Genomic DNA, 21,077 nt, shown 5'->3' with positions numbered 1-21,077 from the left:
AAATTGGATAACCTCACATGTATCCACATTACACTGCATCTATCATGCATCTGCCCACTCACCCAACCTGTCCAAGTCACTCTGCATCCTCATAGCATCCTCTTCACAGTTCACATTGCCACTCAGCTTTGCCTCATCTGCAAATTTACTAAAGTTACTTTTAATTCCTTCATCTAAAACATTAATGTATATTGTAAATAGCTGCGGTCCCAGCACCGAGCCTTGCGGCACCGCACTAGTCACTGCCTGCCATTCTGAAAGGCACCTGTTAATCCCTACGCTTTGTTTCCCGTCTGCCAACCAATTTTCTATCCGTCAATGACCTACCCCCAATACCATGTGCTCTCATTTTGCCCACTAATCTCCTATGTGGAACCTTATCAAAGTCTTTCTGAAAGTCCAGGTACATTACTTCTACTGGCTCTCCCTTGCCCATTTTACTTGTTACATCCTCAAAAAATTCCGGAAGATTTGTCAAGCATGATTTCCCCATCATAAATCCATGCCGACTTGGACTGATCCTACCACTGCCATACAAAAGTAGTCTTCAATACCTCTCTAATCCTGAAACAGTTAATCATACAAACGACCTACCAAAATACCAAACATCTGTTGTAGATCTGTTTGATATTTTGATGGCATTTGCGTGGTTAACTTTTTGAGGATTAGAAAGGAATTGAAGATTGTTATCCTATTAAAGGATAAGAGGCGGAAATTTTTACATTAAAAAAAAACTTGATAGGCTCCATACATGCCTATCAGTGGAAAACATTGGTGTAAGATAAACCTAAATCGTTTCATTTTGGGGTTAGCATGGATATAAAGGGGTGTATTGCTTCCTTCTATGCTATACATTTGTATACTTTTCTTATCTACCATAACAGACCATGACTTCACTAAAGTTGTGAGCAAATAACTTTGGTTTCAGCTTCTATTGTAGGCTCCCTATATAACTGATCTTTAAATGATCTTCAGATATATTCTGGTTGTCATGAGCTCTATTTCGATTTCCTTTCTCCATCGTTGCTTCATGATGGAGAATGCACTGTGTGATGCCATGGACTGCAAATCACTGGATCCATCAGAAGTTCAATTCACTTGAATAGCTAGATCAAGTACAAGATCAAAAAAACTTAAGTCTTCAAATCAGATACTATGTTTACTGTTATCAGTGAACCCACATGTATAGGTAAAGACACTTTCATGGAGAATCATTGACGACAGCTAATAAATCACATTGTAAGTGGTTTTTGGAGCACAAAACTTAATGTACTTTGTTATAGATACATATCATAAGGAGAGATTTGGTGACTTTTGAAAGTAGGGGAAAAATACAGAGCTGTGGGCGTAGTACAGGCTAGTAGGATTTATTTTGGATTGCTATATATATCAGCAATGATCTTAATTAGAAGCTGAGTATTTATTTGGTTTAAGATATGGGTGCTGCGTTCACCATTCTTTAAAGCATATATGCACTACTAGACCAAGTGCAGACCCGTTGGGCCTGTTCCCCCAACGTGCGGTTGTGGGGGGAGGGGGGGGCGGCATGCAGCGTCACACACACTAACTATCCCCCCCCCGCACTCACGCTAATTACGCCCCTTGATATATTATTATTAATTTGCTCCTTTTACCCCATAACCACACTATACTGACGCGTAGCCCCCAACCGACGCGTGTGGAGAGGGTGTGCTGAGAGGGGGGAGGCGGGGAGGGAAGGGGGTAGGGGTGTGTGAAGGGGAGGGGGGTTTAGGGGGGGGAGGAGGGGGAGAAATAGAGGGGGGGGCAGAGAGTGGGGGGGACGGGAGGGGAGAAGAGAGGGGGGGGAGAGAGAAAGAGAGTGCCTTTTTACTTCAACCCAAACCCCCCAAACAACCATTTGCAGGCATTGCTTTTTTATTTCAAACTAACCATAACCATATTTTCATTTTCAAACCACATTAAGGGTACTTACTCACAGGTGTGAAGAAATTTGTTCAGTGTCATTCAGAGCTCAGAGTGACAGAGACTAATTGACAGAGCTCCATCTTGATGAGAGACTGATTGAGGCACACCACTTCCTGGTTTTATGGTCCCTCCCCCTCCCTCCAGCAGGGGCAGCAGAGAGAATGGGGAATTTTGTAAAAACATTAATATCTCCGTCATTTTCCATCGACGGGAAAAATCCTCGGCACACATGCGGCGGAGGGGGGCTCTGAGCAAGGTGGCCAAAAATGACGGCCGTAGGTGGCGGCGTTCTCTCGGAAATCGCAGCACAGAAGGCCAAAAGCTGTCAAGAACAGAGATTTAGTAATATAGATATGTACATTGTTTAATAGAGTATCATTGCACAAGTGTCAATCGACAAGTGATTAGTTGTCAATTTCCATGGGTACCTGCAATGAAACTGACACTGTTCTTATGAGACAATGGTGTCTAATACTGTGGGAAAGTTGCATGGAAACCTTTATCTCACCTGGACTGTTGTTTTGCCAGACAGCTTTTTTTCTATGCGTCTAATTCCAAAGTAATTTTAATGGTTTTCTATTTATCAGTCAAAATCATATTACAACCATTTTGGCCCATATAATATAAAGTGGGTTCTCTAGTTCATCGATAGCATTATGTACATCTCACGGTATGGAAATGTGCGTTATAGCAGAACTACCTAAAAACATATATGATATCTCGCTAAACTGATTATATTTTTAACGACAATCTTTAATTTTCTCCAGCAATATTTGCACAATAGGAATGACCCTTCCTCTCTGGAGTGATACAAAAATTCATTTAGATGGAGACGGGTAAGGCACAATGTAATTGCAAGAAGACATTTTATACTGTGGGATTTATATCCTCTCATAATTAAAAAACATTTTAATTGCATGCTTTACTGGCATTTTGGTTTTCATCTAGATTCTTTTGGAATGTCAGTTTTATCTAATCATTCACCGTTTGAAAATAACTGCCATTCTGTTTTGTGCACCAAAAGGGATAATATTGCGTATTTCCACATTCTGTTGCATCTGCCATGTTTTCACCACTCACTTAGATTATTCATAATGTTTGAAGCCTTTTTTTAGCATTCTCCTTCCTGCTCATAAGTCAGTGTAGTTTTGTATCATCGACAAACCTGAAAATGTGATATTTGGTCCCTTCTGCCAAATCTAGATTGTGAGAGCCCGGGCCCATGCACTAAACCCTGCATTACACTACTGGTAATAGTTCGTCAATCTGAACAAGATTTGTGTACTCAACCATTTTGTTTTCGGTGTTTTGCATTTACTGTATTTCGTCCCACTCGTGTAGTGTTTAGAAGATTGCAGCTTGTGTAATCAACTTTTACTTAAAACCACCATTTTGCTTAATGCAAAACAAATCGTGGTTAGTGGATATGTTTAAAGGGGGGCTCGTTGGTTAATGGCTTCATTCCACGGTAGAAAAACCTTTATTAAGGAAGTTTAGCTTTTTGCATATGTTCAAAAGGAAAACATTCACACCACTGAAAATGTGTTTTAACATAAATTTGCTCACAGTACATAATTCCAAAATAATATACTCTGAAGAATGCTGACTCGGGTGTTTTATAGAGTCCCCAAGATAGTATATCACAGATATTTTTTCTTTGTTGCAGTGGGTTCAGTGTGAGTTCAGCAGACCGTATTCTTATCTTCAAGCCAGTCTCCGTACAAGCCATGTGGTAAGTATTGCAAGTTGAAACTCTGGTAACCTCGAGACCTGGCCAGTGCTGAACAACAAAAAATGCCCCTCGTCATGTTCCTCGAAGCAGACAGGAAAATTGTTCTTTTTAAGTACAGACATTACCCGGGTTATGTAACGGCCTGAGAACTGTCAAAGCTTCTGTAAATTGGGAACACTGTCAGCTCCAATCACATAAGTTGTACTGGTAGGTGAATTAGCTACAGCTTAGGACAGATTGTAGTTATTACAGATATGTACTTCAGCTTCAAAACATGCTGGACCATAGAAGATGCTGGAGCACAGAATGCCAAACCTGAAAGGAAAACTAACTATTAGTGAACCATTAAAAAAAGACCTTAATATTATTTTGGGACAGTCGAGAGCTGGATCGATCTGGCTGTTCAATAAAGAAAGTAAAGTGGGGCCCAGAAATGAGCATTGAAGCAGAGGGCCAATTGTAATTTTAGTCATAGAATTCCTGCTGTAAACTTCAGTTTGAATGGATGGTGCATGTAGTGGAGAGCTGAACTATGCAGCCGTAGTGTCAGGATATAATTCAAATGATTTTCAAGACTTATTTTTTATTTTTCAATGGAGCATGGATAGTGGGATATCCTGTGTCACATGCCAATGAAGATATATATCTATTTCTATGATTAAAGATTTAAAAAGTTGAATGCATGTGTATTATTTCTGTTTTCAAGGTCAGCATTACAGATTCTCCACAAATCCTGCGAAATGGCTCGTAGGTACAATTATTATCCATCAGGAATGGCTTTGACTTGGGCTAGTTACTACGAGAGCGGCATTAACTCGGAACAGAGTTGTATTAATGAATGGAATACAATGCAAGACCTACAGTCCATGCGGGCTGACTCACCCCCGATGTTTGTTGACAAGTGAGTAATGATTTTAAGTTCCAAAATTCATAAATCTTTAATATTTTGTGGTCCAGTTGAAATTGCATTCCTTTGGGGTAATTATTTGGGTAACTTTTGGGAGTGGCAATGATTTTCTGATTTTCACTGCCTTATCAATAAAGCTGGAATTAGCTTAACTCAGCATAGACAGGTATCATAGCTATAAGTTACCTCTGCACATGGTTCGGTTTATGACCAATAACACTTTTAACCTACTTGGTCTCTGCTTCATTTGGAACAAATTGTATTTAGTATTTATTGCAAGCTTGATGAAGATAAATATGTTTACTTATGTACCTTTTTTATAGACCAACGGAGAGTGAGCTAACGGAGCGATTGATAAGAAACAAATTAAGATATATAATGATGAGTAAAGATTTGGAAAATGTCACTTCCAAAGAAGTAAGAAGTTAACCATTGTATTAAACACATTTCTTCAAATTGTAGCATTATTCATTTAGAATAATATTAAGGTTATTGTCTTTAGACATTATTTTAGACTTTAGAGATACAGCATGGGAACGGACCATTCAGCTCACTGTGTCCACACCAACCAGCGATCACCCTATACACTAGCACTAGTCATACACACTGGGAGCACCCGGAGAAAACCCACGCGGTCATGAGAACATACAGTGCCTTCCTTAATGTTTGGGACAAAGACCCATCATTTATTTATTTGCCTCTGTATTCCACAATTTGAGATTTGTAATAGGAAAAAAATCACATGTGGTTAAAGTGCACATTGTCAGATTTTATTACTTATTAAACAGTATTAAAACAGATAATACTCACTTTTCTGTGCATAATTCAGATGGCCTGGTCCACTGCAATATACAGATCTCTGGTGAGGTTGTTGATTTCATTCGGAGCAGTTGTTAGACATGATGTCTTGCATCCCTGCTCACAGATTCCCATCCCAAAATGAGTATGTACCATTGTGATAGGAAGAAAGTAAGGGGAAAAAACGAATAAATGTGTAAATTATTCCATACTACAAAGTTGTTTTATTTGCAGATTCGAAATGAATTAGAACAACAAATGAATTGCAATCTGAAAGAATACAAAGGATTTATTGATAATGAAATGCTCATCATTTTAGGACAAATGGATAAAGCTTCCCTAATATTTGATCATCTTTATTTGGTAAGGTTTTTCCTTGGCTATTGTACACATTTGTTTAATTGCTGAGAAGGTAGTCCTGTGTGGAAACACGCTTTTATGGAATGCATTTTAGATTTTTCTTTAACTGAGCAGTGAATTACCTTGATATCCACCACCTCTCCATTGATATTAATTAATTATTCATATCCTAAACAATGCCATACATACTGCTCCAAACAAATAGCATTGGTTCTGATTAATGTTGTTGGTACCTAGAATATGATGAGGAGAGAACTTCAGCTGCATCTTCTGTTCTTGGGGCCGTGCCAATTATACGAATTGCACGTTTTATAGAATTTAGATGATTAGTAACATGATTGAACAAATCATTAAAGTAGAATATACTGGAAATGAAATATCTGAATCACAAGTACATTAGCTATTCAAGGCTCATTCAAATTATTGGTCTTTTTTGACTGAATAGTTGTCCACCTTTTATTTTTAGGATTGGTGTGTATGACAATAGGCAAATTAAAAAGTGAATAGGTCCTTCTCGAATCTTGCAAATTACTGATATCATGTAGAATTATCTAAATTGAAACAAGTGCTACGATTTTGTAACAGCCAGCATTGGTCATTTGGACTGCATGGCTTGTTATGGTGGACAAAATATTAATATACTTGAACCTGTTATCAAGAAATTTTCCTTTCTGATATGTTTATTTGCTTTATTGAATGTTCAGTAATTAACAAAAAACAAGTAAATGTAAAATAAATAGCTTACCTTTTCCCTCCTCGCCTCTAGGTTGGGTATCCCCATCCAAGTAAGTGGGGACTCCAATCCTATACCAGATCAATAATTTTAATGAGAAAAATGTTTTGGAAAAACCAAGCCACATGCATTTGTTGTAATCATTCAGAGATTTCCCAAGTTCCGCTGTCTTTCTTGATTTAAGATCTTCTAAATGTTTGATCCTGAATAACATACCTTTATCTTGAAGAATCTTCAATCTTTTTTACACTGACTCTGACTTGATTTGACTATCTGATACGAGCAAATATTTTAGGCAAAGCATATTTAAATGACTACTTATTCTCGCTTATGGTGTGCACAGCCTAAAGTTGCAGGTCAACTTGTTCTATTTGATCTACTGTATTTCCCAGCAATGAAGATGCACCTGTGACAGACACACTCCCAATTTAAGTTGCTAAATTTTGAGAAAAGGATGGCGGGGCAGGATCAAGGGTTTGGTTTAGTCCAGGGGTCGGCAACATTGCCTGCGTGCCCCGGGACTGGCTGCAGTTCCCAGATCCCTCGCGTCCCCGGGATGAGCTGCAGTTCCCAAGTCGCCTGCAAGCCCAGGACTGGCTGTAGCACCCAGGTCGCCTGCCCCGGGACTTGTAGAGAGAGAGAGAGTAAGAGAGAGAGCCCAGGACGGATTAGCCAACCTTCCGCCCAGTAGCTACCCGCCAACCACCACCTCCACCGGTTGCGCCTGTGCCGAAGGACACTGTGGCTGTCTGGTGGGCGTGCGGGCCGTCGGAAGGCGCTGAGGTGGCGGCCAGTTCCACTGCCCGGTCCCGGCTGCCGCTCACAGCCACCCGAGCTACTTCCTTCCCCGGCCACAATGCGATGGCTCCTCACCCGGAGCGCCACGGCAGCGGTGAATGAGTGAGTTGCTGGCATGATCCCTGACCCCCACATTCTCAATGCTCCTGCCCGCCCTGCAACTTTACCCCTAGCGGCCCAGCCAATTTGTGCAGCCCAGGCCGTGCTGACCCGGGCCAGACTCCCCACACGCTGTGAAAGAAACTCCCCCCCCCCCCCCCCTATCAGCGCTGTCCTTTTTACAGCCGCTTCCCATCAGCTGCCAGCAATGAGGGATAGACTTGGCTATCCCTCAGTGAAACCACATCGTTCTTGATGTTGCTGTACTGAGGGATAGCCAAGCCTATCTTTCTTGGCTAACACCTAACCTTCGGCCTCCAAGACACAGGTAAATTTTCATGCCTTATTATTGGACAACAAATAACGTCTTCATTGCCGGGAAATACAGTAATTGTTTGTGCACGTCGGGTTGATTGCATTAGTTGAAACAGGGTGGACCACATGATGGTTGCGATCTCCCACCCCATTTAAATGACTGCACCTTCAATTGCCTTATTTGCACCCACATACAGATTTGGTGAATACCTTAATATAATAAAACTACAAGCATTTTTCAATTGCCACTGTAGAATGGGAAGGACAACTGTACTGGAACACAAAATTCATCAAAACATTATCTTCTTGTATGTCTAATGCTTATTTGAGGATAGGAATAAGTTGAATTTTTTTTCACTGCCGTAAGGTTTACAATGATTAAAATAGTTTTCTGGAAAACTATTCTTGTATTTCAGAGTGATTGTGATCATTGTCATTTTAGGGTTCAGAGTGGAATGCTTCAAATTTGGAAGAGCTTCAGGCAACAGGGTAAGGGCGAAACAACTAGAAAAGTATATATTTAAAATTTCACTTTCTAATTACTGCATCGACTTCCAAAACTATGTCCTTCTGTCAACTGAAGAAGGGTTTCGGCCCGAAACGTCGCCTATTTCCTTCGCTCCATAGATGCTGCTGCACCCGCTGAGTTCCTCCAGCAATTTTGTGTACCTTCCTTCTGTCAACTGATACTTTTAAAAACTGAGGAAATTAAGAATACAATACACTTTGCACATTTTTCCAGTATCAAAGAAAATACTATCTGCAAGATCTGGAAGTGGGTGATATTGTGCTGTTTGACTGTCCAGGTGTATATACAGGTTCCCCCCCAGTTAACTACAGTGTTAATTTTCTAAAGAACCCTTTATTGTGTGAATTCACATAATGAGGTACAGTGCAACATTGACTTTCATGAATTATACCATTTGCCTTGGAAGAATCGAGTTAGACTATGGTCAATCTCCTCTCAGTAGTGATGCTGTAAAATATCAAACCTTACTTTTGACAAGGTGAAACATGTATGTTGAAACTTACAAGTCATTCATGTAATGGTCATTGTTCCCAAATGGCAGAATGCAAGGATTCACGGTTTCATTTTGTAAATTTATTGTATCTTGTTTATTTCAGATTCCTTCTTGTAACGGAATCGAGACTAATGTTAAATGTTACTGGTTTTCACAGACCTGCTTGCGAAAGATAGTATCCAAAAGTGTTTCCTATCTTTCACTGTAGTGAGTAAAACCTGCAAGGTGACAATTTCTATTAAATAAAACCCTTTAATGTAAGGGAAGATTTGAAAGTGGATGTTCACTCAGTTGGGAAACTTGTAAGAACAATCATATCACAATCTATGTAAGAACGCTGGATTATTTTCCCTCTGTAACACTGTAATTGTAAATCACCAAGCAGCAGTCCCACCTAACTTAGTATATGTGCAAAATGAAGATCCAGCATTCTGAGTACCCCATTGGTTGATGCCATTATCATTTTCAACATATCAACCAGGACAAATAACCAATATATCTAAACTTGTAGTTTATTGCTTTATTGTGTTATATCATTCTGTGTTTACAAATTATATTATATTCTTCATTGAGGTGATTGTTAAAAAAATAAATGGTTATCAAGAAATTTCTCACCACAGTTTTTTTGGTTTCTTGCAGCGTTGGGTATATCTTAAATGTAACCAGAGAAATTGACAACTTCTTTCCCGGATTGTTCTGTTACCACAATATACGGGTGTTTGATGAGGATTCTACAGACTTATTGGCCTATTGGAATGACACATATAACTTCATAACAAAAGCCAAGTAGGTAGAGGGACAAATTTTGCATGGTGGCAAAAATAATCATTTGATTACAGATTACAAAATAATCATTTGATTACCGCTAGGATCATAATACGTAGTGAACTTGTTAATGTTTGTAAGGTTGATTAGTAAGTTAGTGTCCTGTAAACAATGTTAACTGAAGAGTTATTGCAGAGCCATGAAGGCAGATTTGTGATATGTGATGAGAATAACCGATCCTTGAGGAATAATTACTTAATTTGAAGACTTAAGATCCGTGTATAATTTTACCTTTAATTTTGGAATAGTTATTAATAGATGCTTGACTGAATACAATATAGTGAATGGAATTATTTCTAAAATTTGGAAGGGAGGGAATATAATTTGAGGTAGACACAAAATGCTGGAGTAACTCAGCGGGACAGGCAGCATCTCTGGAGAGAAGGAATGGGTCACGTTTCGGGTTGAGACCCTTAATTTGAGGGCTGCTAAATAATACTGAGTGAATTAATTGTATTCCATTGTGGCTCATTTCCAGGCCTATCCAAATTTAAATTTCAAATTTCAACGGTATAGAAACAGGGAAACGATTTAAAACACCCAAGCAAGGAACAGGAAAATGGTATGGATAAATGGAACTGATGCAGGGGGAGCGATTCAGTAATGTGGATCATTGGGCTTTCTTCCAGGGAAGGTGGGACCCTGTATATGAGGGACCGTTTGCACCTGAACTGGAGGTGTGCCAATATCTTTGCGGGGAGATATGCTAGTTCTACTCCAGTGGGTTTAAACTGGCTGGGGGTGGGACCGAAAACAAAAGTATATGAGATGGGGAAATAGTGCCTGGTGCAAATGTTCATGTGAGTAAGGTCAATAGAGCGGAAGGCAGGGGCAGGTCAGGGAACAAAGAAGGACTGATAGATTAAATTGTACTTGTTTAAATACAAAAGCCTGACAAGTAAGACAGATAAACATAAGATGTGGATTGGTACACGAGCTGGGATATTATAGCCATAACAGGCGCATGGCTGGGAGTGTTGCAGGCCTGACACTCAGTGCTCCTGGGTACAGATGTTGCAGGTATGATAGTCACAGGTAAAATAAGAGGATTAGGGAGGAGATCACAGCAAGACTCAGATAGAATATCCTTGGCTTTTTGTCCAGAGAGACTATATGGCTATAAGGGGTTGTATTATAGGCTCCCATCAGTAATTAGGAATGCAAACTTGTAGGGAGATTACTTCTTATAAGAACAATAGGGTAATGATAGCAAGAGATTTTAACATCCCTCGTATTGACGAGAAATTCCATTGTGCAAGGGGCTTGGATGGGTTGGAATTTCTTAAGTGTCCAGGAAATGTTTTGTAATACATGGAGGGTGCCAGACTGGAAGGCCTATTCAGGAATGAGGTCAGGCATGAGTTTGAAGCATACTTTGAGACCAGAGAATATAATCCTATTAGTTCTAAATAATTATGGAAAAAGATAATAGTGGTCCACAATTTAGACCTGAAATGGAGCATGGCCAATTTTGAAGGGAATCGACAGGAACTTGCAAGGATTTACTGGGAGATACTGTTTACAGATAAAGTGGTGTCTGCAAGTGGGAACCTGTTAAGGGTGTGATTGGGAGGTGTGATGTTCCTGTTACAGAGAAGGAGAAGACTCGCAGGTGTAGGGAACCCTGGTTGATTTGGGACATTGAGGCCTTAGGAAAGAAGTAGGCGTATGTTGGGTAGAGGCAGTAGGGGTCAAGCTAAACACTTGAATATAAGAATGTAGAATTAGACTTAAGAGGGAAATCAGTAGGACAAAAAGAAGACATGAGATTTCGCTGATGTTAAGATAAAGGAAAATCCTAAGAGATTATTTTGGTATATTAAGAGCCAAATGGCAACAAGGGAGAGAACAGGCCCCCTTAAGGATCAGTGTTGTCATCTATATGTGAGCCACAGGAGATGGCCCAGGTGTTAAATGAATACTTCACTTCTGTATTTATTGTTGAGAATATAATAAAAGCAAAGGGTTCGAAGAAAATGAGAAGTGATGTGTTGCATCATATCCAAATTACAAACGAGGAGGTGCCAGCCGTCTCAAAGGATATTAAAGTAAATAAATCCCAAGTGTCTGACCAGGAGTATCCTTGGACATAATGGAATTCTGGGGAAGAAATAGCTGGGGCCCTGGCAGAAATATTTGCGCTCATTCTGAAGAAAGGCCCTGACTCGAAACGTTGCCTATCCATGTTCTTCAGAGATGCTGCCTGACGCGCTGAGTTCCTCCAGCATTTTTGTCAACGTCAGTCTGAAGAAGGGTCTCGACCCGAAACGTCGCCTATTCCTTCTTTCCATAGATGCTGCCTCACCCGCTGAGTTCCTCCAGCATTTTTGTCTACTGCTGAGTTACTCCAACATTTTGACTTTTTTAGAATATTTGCCACAGGGGAAGTACGGGGAGACTGGAGAATGGCTAATGTTGTACCTTTTTAAGATTGGTTGCAAGGACGCCAGGGATCTACACACTGGTGAACCTGATAATAGTGATGGGTAGATTACTGGAGGGGATTCTGAAGGATAAACTTTTCCATTTGGATAGGCTAGAACCGATTAGGGATATCAGCACAGCTTCATGCCTAGGAGATCATGTGTCACCAATTTGATAGTTTTTCTGAAGAGGTGTGTATATATAGATGGAATTTAGCAAGCTCTTTTGACTAGGTCCTGCAAGGTAGGTTGATCCGGAAGGTTAGATCGAGTGTGATTTTGACTGAGCTAGCCAAATGGATTTGAAATTGGCTTGAAGGAAGGAGACAGAGGGTGGTCATGGAGGTTTGCTTTTCTGAGACCAATGGTGTGCTGGAAGGAAATAGGCTGGGTCCACTGTTGATTGTCATCAATATTAATGATTTGGATGACAGTGCAGTTAATGTATCAATAAATTTAAGGATGCCACCAAAGTTAATGTTATGGTGGACAGTGAGGAAGGCTATCTAAGTTCACAAAATAATTTTGATCAACTGAGGAAGTGGACCAAGGAATAGTAAATGGAATTTAACTCTGAAAGTGTAAGGTGATTTATTTAAGTAAGTCATATCAGGGCAGGACTTGGATGATTGAAGTGTAACTTTATAGTAATAGACATTAAAATAGAAAATAACCATTCTTGTTGCGATCATGAAAATATTTCTAAAATGCTGCCCGTAAAGATTGACTGCAGATACTGAATTCCTGAGCAAATGTCACAGTGCTGGGGGAACTCTGCAGACCAGGTAGCATCCATGGACCAAAATAGACCCTCCAGACTAATGAAGCAGAGGGGAGAAAACTGGTATAGAGAGGTGAGGTGAAGAGATGGGGCAAAAATCAGCGCCTGCAGTCTTTTATGTCGCCTGTTGGTATTGCATTGCCTTTGAGGTTAGATCTTAACTGATTTATTGTAGACATTTAAAAAAAGTAAAATTATCATAAAGACATTTATCTTTTACCAAAGTCTATCTTTAGTGCACATTGGTGGTCTTTAATATTATTGATCATTAATTTTCTGTTTGTCACTTTGTCCACTGACTTCTGTGCATGAAGTGATTTTTTGGTAAATATTTGTGCAATTTTTTTAAAAAGCTGGCATTTTAACTAAACTTTTTTTTATGTTCAGGAAAAATCATTCTAAATGCCTGGTGCATTGCAAAATGGGTGTCAGTCGGTCTGCATCAACTGTCATTGCATATGCAATGAAGGAATTCAGGTGGTCACTTGAAAAGGCCTACAAATATGTGAAAGAGAAACGAAGTGTCGCACAGCCAAATGCAGGGTTCATGAAGCAGCTTGCAGAATATGAAGGCATTTTAGATGCTAGGTAAATGCCTACTATTGGGGCCCAAACTATACAATTAATATCTGTAGTACATTTTTTCATAAAGTGGCATTGTTGTTAAAACCGAGAATTGAAATAATATACTCCTTCCATATTTTTAATACAACTTTCCAGGCTCTCAATTAACTGGTTTACATGTTGAATTCCCAGTCCCTGTTCTAGAATTTTCCTGCTTGGTTGCTAACACAGATGCTCCCCGATTTACGATGCTTCGACTTACGATATTTTGACTTTACGATCAGCAAACGCTCAAGCTGCATGTCACTTCCGGTCACGTGGTCGCATTGTATTAAATGCGTTTTTGACTTGCGATATTTTCGATTTACAATTTATCGGAACGTAACCTCATCGTAGGTCGAGGAGCAGCTGTATAAACAAATTATTGAAGAAGTTGCTGAAACTCCAGATTTGCTGTGTTCATTTCAAAAAATGTTATCTGTTAAGGAAGGGCTGTGGTAGCACCCGTTAGTATTGCAACTGCTGTGCCACAGGTGGATCGTTCATGCCTTCAGTTGAATTATATTGTGTGACGCCAGACATGCCCAGTTGGGAAACGTCCTAGAGTGCTTCTGGAGAGATGGAAGCATAACCTTTGCACTAGGATTATACAAGGATTGAGATAAATAGTACACCAGCATAAATAGTACATACAGAGCGCTAATACATTCTTTGCAAGAAAAAAAGGTCTAAATTTAGGACATGTGGAAATAATTTCTCACTTGAAGACTATTAAGATTGATAAGATTTTTATTGTTATTATATCATTTTCTGACATTTTTGATTTGAACTACTTAGAACACTGGGTATTTGTAAGATGATCAAACAATTTTTATTTACCCACAATAAGTCTTGAAATATTGGAAAAGATGGCTGGTCTGACAAAAATGTTAAATATTTTTCCTAATTTTCCCGTTTGCTTTTTTAATCTTCAAATTAAATGTTTATTTGCCTCCCACATGGAACTTTAGGATGTTACCATGCTTCAATATAATTAGAGTCACGGTGGCGCAGCGGTAGAGTTGCTGCCTTGCCGAAGACACGGGTTCAATCCCGACTACGGGTGCTGTCTGTACGGAGTTTGTACGTTCTCCCCGTGACCTGCGTGGGAGATCTTCAGATTCCTCCCACACTCCAAAGACGTACAGGTTTGTATTGGCTTGGTAAATGTAAACAAAAATTGTCCCTAGTGGGTGTTAATGTGCGGGGAACGCTGGTCGGTGTCGACCCGATGGGCCGAAGAGTCTGTTCCCGCGCTGTATCTCTAAACTAAACGGTATTATGAATGCGAAGTAGTATTTGACAAATTTATTATAAGTTTTAGGGAGTGTAAAATGTATGTTGAATTCAAAGAGAACCAGAGGATGTAGTGCATTGGAATTTCTAAAAAGCATATGATGAAGTGCCATATAAGATGATATTCCATGAGGTAAAATTTCATTATATTGATGGTAATATATTGACATGTATAAGGGATCGATAGAAAACAGATAAAGGGATATTTTCAGATCGGCAATCAGAAACTAGTGAGATACCAGAACAATCAGTGCTTGGTCCTCGGCTGGGGAATTCGATAAAAGGACCAGGTGTAATATTTTCAAGTGTTCTGACAATGCTCACATTTCCCCTTAATATACTTATTTGTCTTTTAATTTAGCCCACTCGCTTAACTTGTATCTGTCCCTTGACAAATTGGATATGTAGGTTGTGAGGAGGACTCAAAAACTCTGTCAAGGGACAATTACAAGTGAAGCGAGTGGGCGAAATAAAAAGGCAAATAAGTATATTAAGGAGAAATGTTAGGTTATTAACTTAAAAATGAAATCTAATGCCTAAAGAAATGTTGGTGTCCTTATACAGAGTACACAGAAGTTAGCACATAGATATAGCAAGTAATTAGCATGGCAATGGAACGTAAATCTTCATGAATTGAGTTATTCTATGAGGAAAGGAAGGATAGCACAAGCTTTAAATAATGATCATCTTAAATACCAGAACATATTCAAGAGGTTACATTTCTTACACCTGTTCCTAATTCAGATGTTCTTACATTAAATGATTTTGCTTTGAATATAATTGTTGTTAGTGAAATGTTAATATAGCAGTGGAAGTAACATTAACAAATCTCTTATTTAGTAGTCAAATTTGTTGCTGACATCTAGTCAAATTATGTGGGTTGATGCTAAATAGTTATTCAAATTATTTGGGTTGACTTGCCCTTAAAACTTTTTCTTCAAAACACATTGGATCCATGTGATGGGCCAGATGATTCTGATATTTTTTCAAATTTAATTTGAATCACTATTTTTGCCATTAAAAAAATTGTTAAGCATAACTAGTATTACTAAAAGAAAAAAGCTGCAGATGTTGCAAATATGGGGGTTAACATGATTCTGGTAAAACAGATTTTAAATTCATTTTTCAAAATGTGGGCATTGCTGGCAAGGGCATCAAGTAGTTTCCATCCCCAATTTCCTCTTTGTAGTGTGTCCTGCAAAGCCATTTCTGAGGGACAGGCAGCATCTGCAGAGAAGGAATGGGTGATGTTTCAGGAGAGACCCTTCTTCCAACTCGACTCAAAACATCACCCATTCCTTCTCCAGAGATGCTGCCTGTCCCGCTGAGTTACTTCAGCATTTCGTGTCTAGCTTCGGTGTAAACCAGCATCTACAGTTCCTTCCAATACACTTAGCCATTTCTGATGACAGTTAAGGACCATAGAAACATAGAAAATAGGTGCAGGAGTAGGCCATTCAGCCCTTCGAGCCTGCACCGCCATTCAATATGATCATGGCTGAACATCCAACTCAGTATCCTGTACCTGCCTTCTCTCCATACCCCCTGATCCCTTTAGCCACAAGGGCCACATCTAACTCCCTCTTAAATATAGCCAATGAACTGGCCTCAACTACCCTCTGTGGCAAAGAGTTCCAGAGATTCACCACTCTCTGTGTGAAAAATGTTTTTCTCATCTCGGTCCTAAAAGACTTCCCCCTTATCCTTAAACTGACCCCTTGTTCTGGACTTCCCCAACATCAGGAACAATCTTCCTGCATCTAGCCTGTCCAATCCCTTAAGAATTTTGTACATTTCTATAAGATCCCCCCTCAATCTTCTAAATTCTAGCGAGTACAAGCCGAGTCTATCCAGTCTTTCTTCAGATGCGACCAACAATGCGAGTATGGGTCTGGATACACATAAAGACCACAATGACAGATATCCTGCCCTGCAGGATATTACTGAGCCATAGCAATCTGTCAGGTGCTAAATTGGGGAGTTAGAAAAAGGCCATATTTTATAATGATCCAATGATTCCTTGGTCATCCTTACTATGACTGTCTTTGCATTTTATAATTTTAGATTATTAACTAAATTTAAATTCCACAGCTGTCATGTGAGACCTTGCCTCCATGCTTGGATTGTTGATATCTGATAGAGGTGTTCAAGATGCAGAGTTCACTTGGCATAAATGGAAGCTATTTTCTTAATAAATGGTTCATGGGTCAGCAGAGAAAGATTCAAAGTGAAAGATAAAAGATCCAGGGGAGGCATGAAGAAAGTTTTTATTTGTAAAGGGAGTGCATATGACGTGTTGCCCATTGCTCAGAAGATATGATGAAAAAGCAGTTAATCGGGACTTTTGAAAGGGAATTGAATAGGCCCTTGAGATAAAATAATTTGGAAAGTTATGGTGTAGAGGCAGAAGAATGGAACTGACTAGCTTGTTGCATGAGGAACTGCATGGACTGGATCTGCCCGCATCCTCTATCACAGAGACTATCATGTTTACATTGCCCACCGCCCCTGCATTTTCTGTTCTGAATACAGTCAGCAATTTGTCCCTTTGCAAGTTTTAAACTGCATCTAAGATGTCAGCTGAGACATATTGGAGATTTCAGAGATTTATGTATGTAATCTTGGATAGAATTCAGTGCATCAATGGAGGAATGCTGCGTCATTGGAAATGTTATCTGTGTTGGAAGTGATATTAAATTATCCTGTCATATAGACTACTCAGAGAAAGCAAGAAGGCTTTTGGCCAATATTTATTAACAAACGCCATTGCAAAAGCAGATTATCAGTCCAATATTTTATTGCCAGCAGTAAATATTACCTGTACTATCTTATATAGTAGATTGCTGACTGTAAAATAATTTGGATCAACTGAAGGGTGTAATAAAACAAAAGCTAAATGGAGGTTTATTTCTCTTCATGTCCAAAATACATTATTTAGAACAAAGAAGATTAAAGCAGTGCAGCACAAGAACAGGACCACGTTGGTCCACGATGTCAGTGCCTAACATGATGCCAAATTAAACTAATCCCTTCTACCTACACATGATCCATATCCCTTCATTTTGTGCATATTCGTGTGCTTAGCTAAACGCCTCTTAAATGCCACGTTCATATCTGAATACACCATTGCGTTGATCCTGTGGCTAATACCTTTCTCCCACTTTTTAAAAACAGTAAACATCGACATAATAGTTTGTGGCGTCGTAATTCTGAGAGTGACCTGCAGGAAACTGTGAGGGATCCATTGTTCAAGAGCACCAGAATATCTACTCAACAAGACGTGAGCAGCGGCAACAAAGGAATTCAACACAGATATGGAAAGCAGAAATATAATGGTACTGAAAAAACTCAGAATTCAATAGCAGCCAACAAAAATAAAAGTGAACAAAATAATTCGAATTGCTACTTCAGATGTCTGTCAGATCCCAGTGTGGACAGTGCCTACATTAAACAGCAGAGGGAGCAGGATGAATATTCAATCCAAGTAGATGATGTGGAAAGAGATGCAATTCAGATGAACAACAGAGATTTCAGATGCACAGATGGTTTCTGTGACACTGGGGAATTTGTGTCATCTCAACTTCGTGATACTTTTGAATGTGAAGAAAAAGTACAAAGTCAGCAAGGAAATACTTACTTGATGTTTACAGCAGTAGCGGAGTCAGAAGAAGAAAATGAAAATACACTGGACGCTGATGGTGATCGAATAGTACTTGATGAACCTAACATAGAACGTGATCTAGAGGCCGATTCAAACCTTACAAACATACAGGAGCCAGGAATAACAGTAATAACTGTTGAAAATCAACTTGATAAAGACAATGTGAACAATAACAACAACAACACCACAGGATTTTCTTTGCAAGTGGATGAAGTAAGTGCACATAACAAAAGAGCCATGATCCTTTTAGTACTCTCCAGCCTCTTCCACTCACTGAAATACCATTTAGCATTTATTACATATATATTACTACTGGGTAATGGCAGTAAATGCACATAACTGAATAAAAACAGGGTTATTCTTGTCCAATTTCAACTAGATTTCACTGCATTTTTATATCTGATTCATTCAATTATATATATTTTTTAAATTGGAAACATTTTGAGATTTAAAAAGAGCCAGAAATTAGAAGTAGTCTTTTTGAAACTTCTATTGTTCATTAGGCAAAGATGAGTCAACCATGCGTTGGACACCCAGAAAGAATACTTATCATTCTCATGGCATATTTCGATTGTGTGTTGAAGTGTAGAGAAATTATAACTGCATTTCTACTTGAAAAAAATTTAATCCCTACTGAAGGTAAAGGTGAGTCATACTTGCACATTTTTAACAGTAAAACTTTGGCTTGATCCTTCGAGCTTACCCATCCAAACTCACCATTTGGTTTCCCATTCATGATTTTTGGAACTAATCGCTGTTAAATCTTATTTACAGCAATGTATTTAAACCATATTTAAAATGGGAATGATTTTCTGTTCTGCTTATTTCTCACTTAAATAGCTGCATCAATTTCAAATTGATTTTGACACTTGGCTATATCCTTTAGAACTTGAACTCTATACTTCATAGAAAGCTTTAGCTTCAATTCTTTACGATTCCCCAATGTGTTTCAGCCCTACCGAGTCCTCTAATTCCCCTTTGTAGAGTAAATTCCAAGGATGTCCTTGTTCATCAGTCACTTAAAGTAAGCATGCAGGTACAGCTGGCAGTGAAGAAAGCATGTTGGCCTTCATAACAAGAGGAATTGAGTATAGGAGCAAAGAGGTCCTTCTGCAGTTGTACATGGCCCCAGTGAGACCACACCTGGAATATTGTGTGCAGTTTTGGTCTCCAAATGTGAGGAAGGACATTCTTGCTATTGAGGGGTTGCAGCCTAGGTTTACAAGGTTAATTCCCGGGATGGCGGGACTGTCATATGTTGAAAAAATGGAGCGACTGGGCTTGTACACTCTGGAATTTAGGATAAGAAGGGATCTTATTAAAACATATAAGATTATTAATGGATTGGACACGCTAGAGGCAGGAAACATGTTCCTGAAGGTACACAAAAATGCTGGAGAAACTCAGCGGGTGCAGCAGCATCTATGGAGCGAAGGAAATAGGTGACGTTTCGGGCCGAAACCCTTCTTCAGACTGATAAGGGGTGGGGGGGGGAGAAGGAAGGAAAAAGGGAGGAGGAGGAGTCCGAGGGCGGGGGGATGGGAGGAGACAGCTCGAGGGTTAAGGAAGGGGAGGAGACAGCAAGGGCTAGCAAAATTGGGAGAATTCAATGTTCATGCCCGCCGGGCGCAGGCTACCCAGGCGGAATATGAGGTGTTGTTCCTCCAATTTCCGGTGTTGCTCACTCTGGCAATGGAGGAGACCCAGAACAGAGAGGTCGGATTGGGAATGGGAGGGGGAGTTGAAGTGCTGAGCCACCGGGAGTTCAGGTAGGTTCTTGTGGACTGAGCGGAGGTGTTCAAACCCTTCTTCACCCAGAGAGTTGTGAATCTGTGAAATTCTCTGCCTCAGAAGGCAGTGGAGGCCAATTCTCTGGATGTTTTCAAGAGAGTTAGATAGAGCTCTTAAAGATAGCAGAGTAAAGGGATATGGGGAGAAGGTAGGAACGGGGTACTGATTATGGATGATCAGCCATGATCACAGTGAATAGCGGTGCTGGCTCGAAGGGCCGAATGGCCTACTCCTGCACCTATTGTCTATTGATAATTGTTCCTTGTAACCTTACCCAATATTTCAGAAACAGAACATTTATTTACCACACTGATTAACCTAATGGGTTGCATGACTCTTAATAGTTTACTGTTCTGAAAACAGTCATTTTGCTTTGAAAACTGTGTTTAAAGACTAGAGAAAAGGGAGACTTCAACTTGTCCCAGTCTTTTAAACAGTAAAATGCATTATGTTGATGAGGAAAGTTGCATGTAATTTATGTTTAAAGTCACTTACAGCAGTTTGGTTAGTAAATTTAATTAATAGAGAAATCAGATGATCATCTACATTTTGGCTGATTCTAGAGATGACACCAAGCACTGTCATGCATAAACTAGCTCTGTAGTTGCCCTATGGACTCCTTTTAATACCGCTAGATGTAGAAATAAGGAACTGCATATGCTGGTTTACAAAAAAAAGACACAAAGTGCTGGAGTAACTCAGCGGGTCAGGCAGCATCTTCACCATGGATAAGTGACATTTCGGTTCGGGACCCTTCGTCAGACTAATACTGCATTCTATAACCCTACATCCTTATAATAGAGGTGAAATACTTGAGATACGATGACACCAAAGTTACATGCAATTTGACTGCTGTATTTACTTTGCCAGGACTTCTACCCCAACTTTCAGGCAGTATAAAATCAAACAACTTCCAAATGCAGATGGAGCCCTGGTTTTCTTTTGTATCTAGTACTAGAAATAATTTCCTTTGCACTGTGAATCTC

General features: G+C 39.6%; 1 protein-coding gene across 2 annotated transcripts in view; it reads left to right on the top strand.

The window, feature by feature from the left end:
* ssh1 (slingshot protein phosphatase 1) overlaps positions 1–21,077 on the top strand; it is a 52,914-nt gene that overhangs the window by 25,463 nt on the left and 6,374 nt on the right. For both annotated transcript variants that reach the window (XM_033043748.1, XM_033043747.1), the window contains exons 6-14: positions 2,715–2,783; positions 3,614–3,679; positions 4,386–4,580; positions 4,910–5,003; positions 5,619–5,747; positions 8,132–8,178; positions 9,351–9,497; positions 13,128–13,328; positions 17,814–18,513. In XM_033043748.1, coding sequence (XP_032899639.1) covers positions 2,715–2,783; positions 3,614–3,679; positions 4,386–4,580; positions 4,910–5,003; positions 5,619–5,747; positions 8,132–8,178; positions 9,351–9,497; positions 13,128–13,328; positions 17,814–18,513 — 1,648 coding nt within the window. The remainder of the gene's footprint in view (positions 1–2,714; positions 2,784–3,613; positions 3,680–4,385; positions 4,581–4,909; positions 5,004–5,618; positions 5,748–8,131; positions 8,179–9,350; positions 9,498–13,127; positions 13,329–17,813; positions 18,514–21,077) is intronic.

This window comes from Amblyraja radiata, chromosome 25 (genome assembly GCF_010909765.2).
Source record: "Amblyraja radiata isolate CabotCenter1 chromosome 25, sAmbRad1.1.pri, whole genome shotgun sequence".
In the NCBI taxonomy this organism is placed as follows: Eukaryota; Metazoa; Chordata; class Chondrichthyes; order Rajiformes; family Rajidae; genus Amblyraja; species Amblyraja radiata.
The sequence above is the reverse complement of the archived record's forward strand: the minus strand, read 5'-3'. Positions and strand labels throughout refer to the sequence as shown.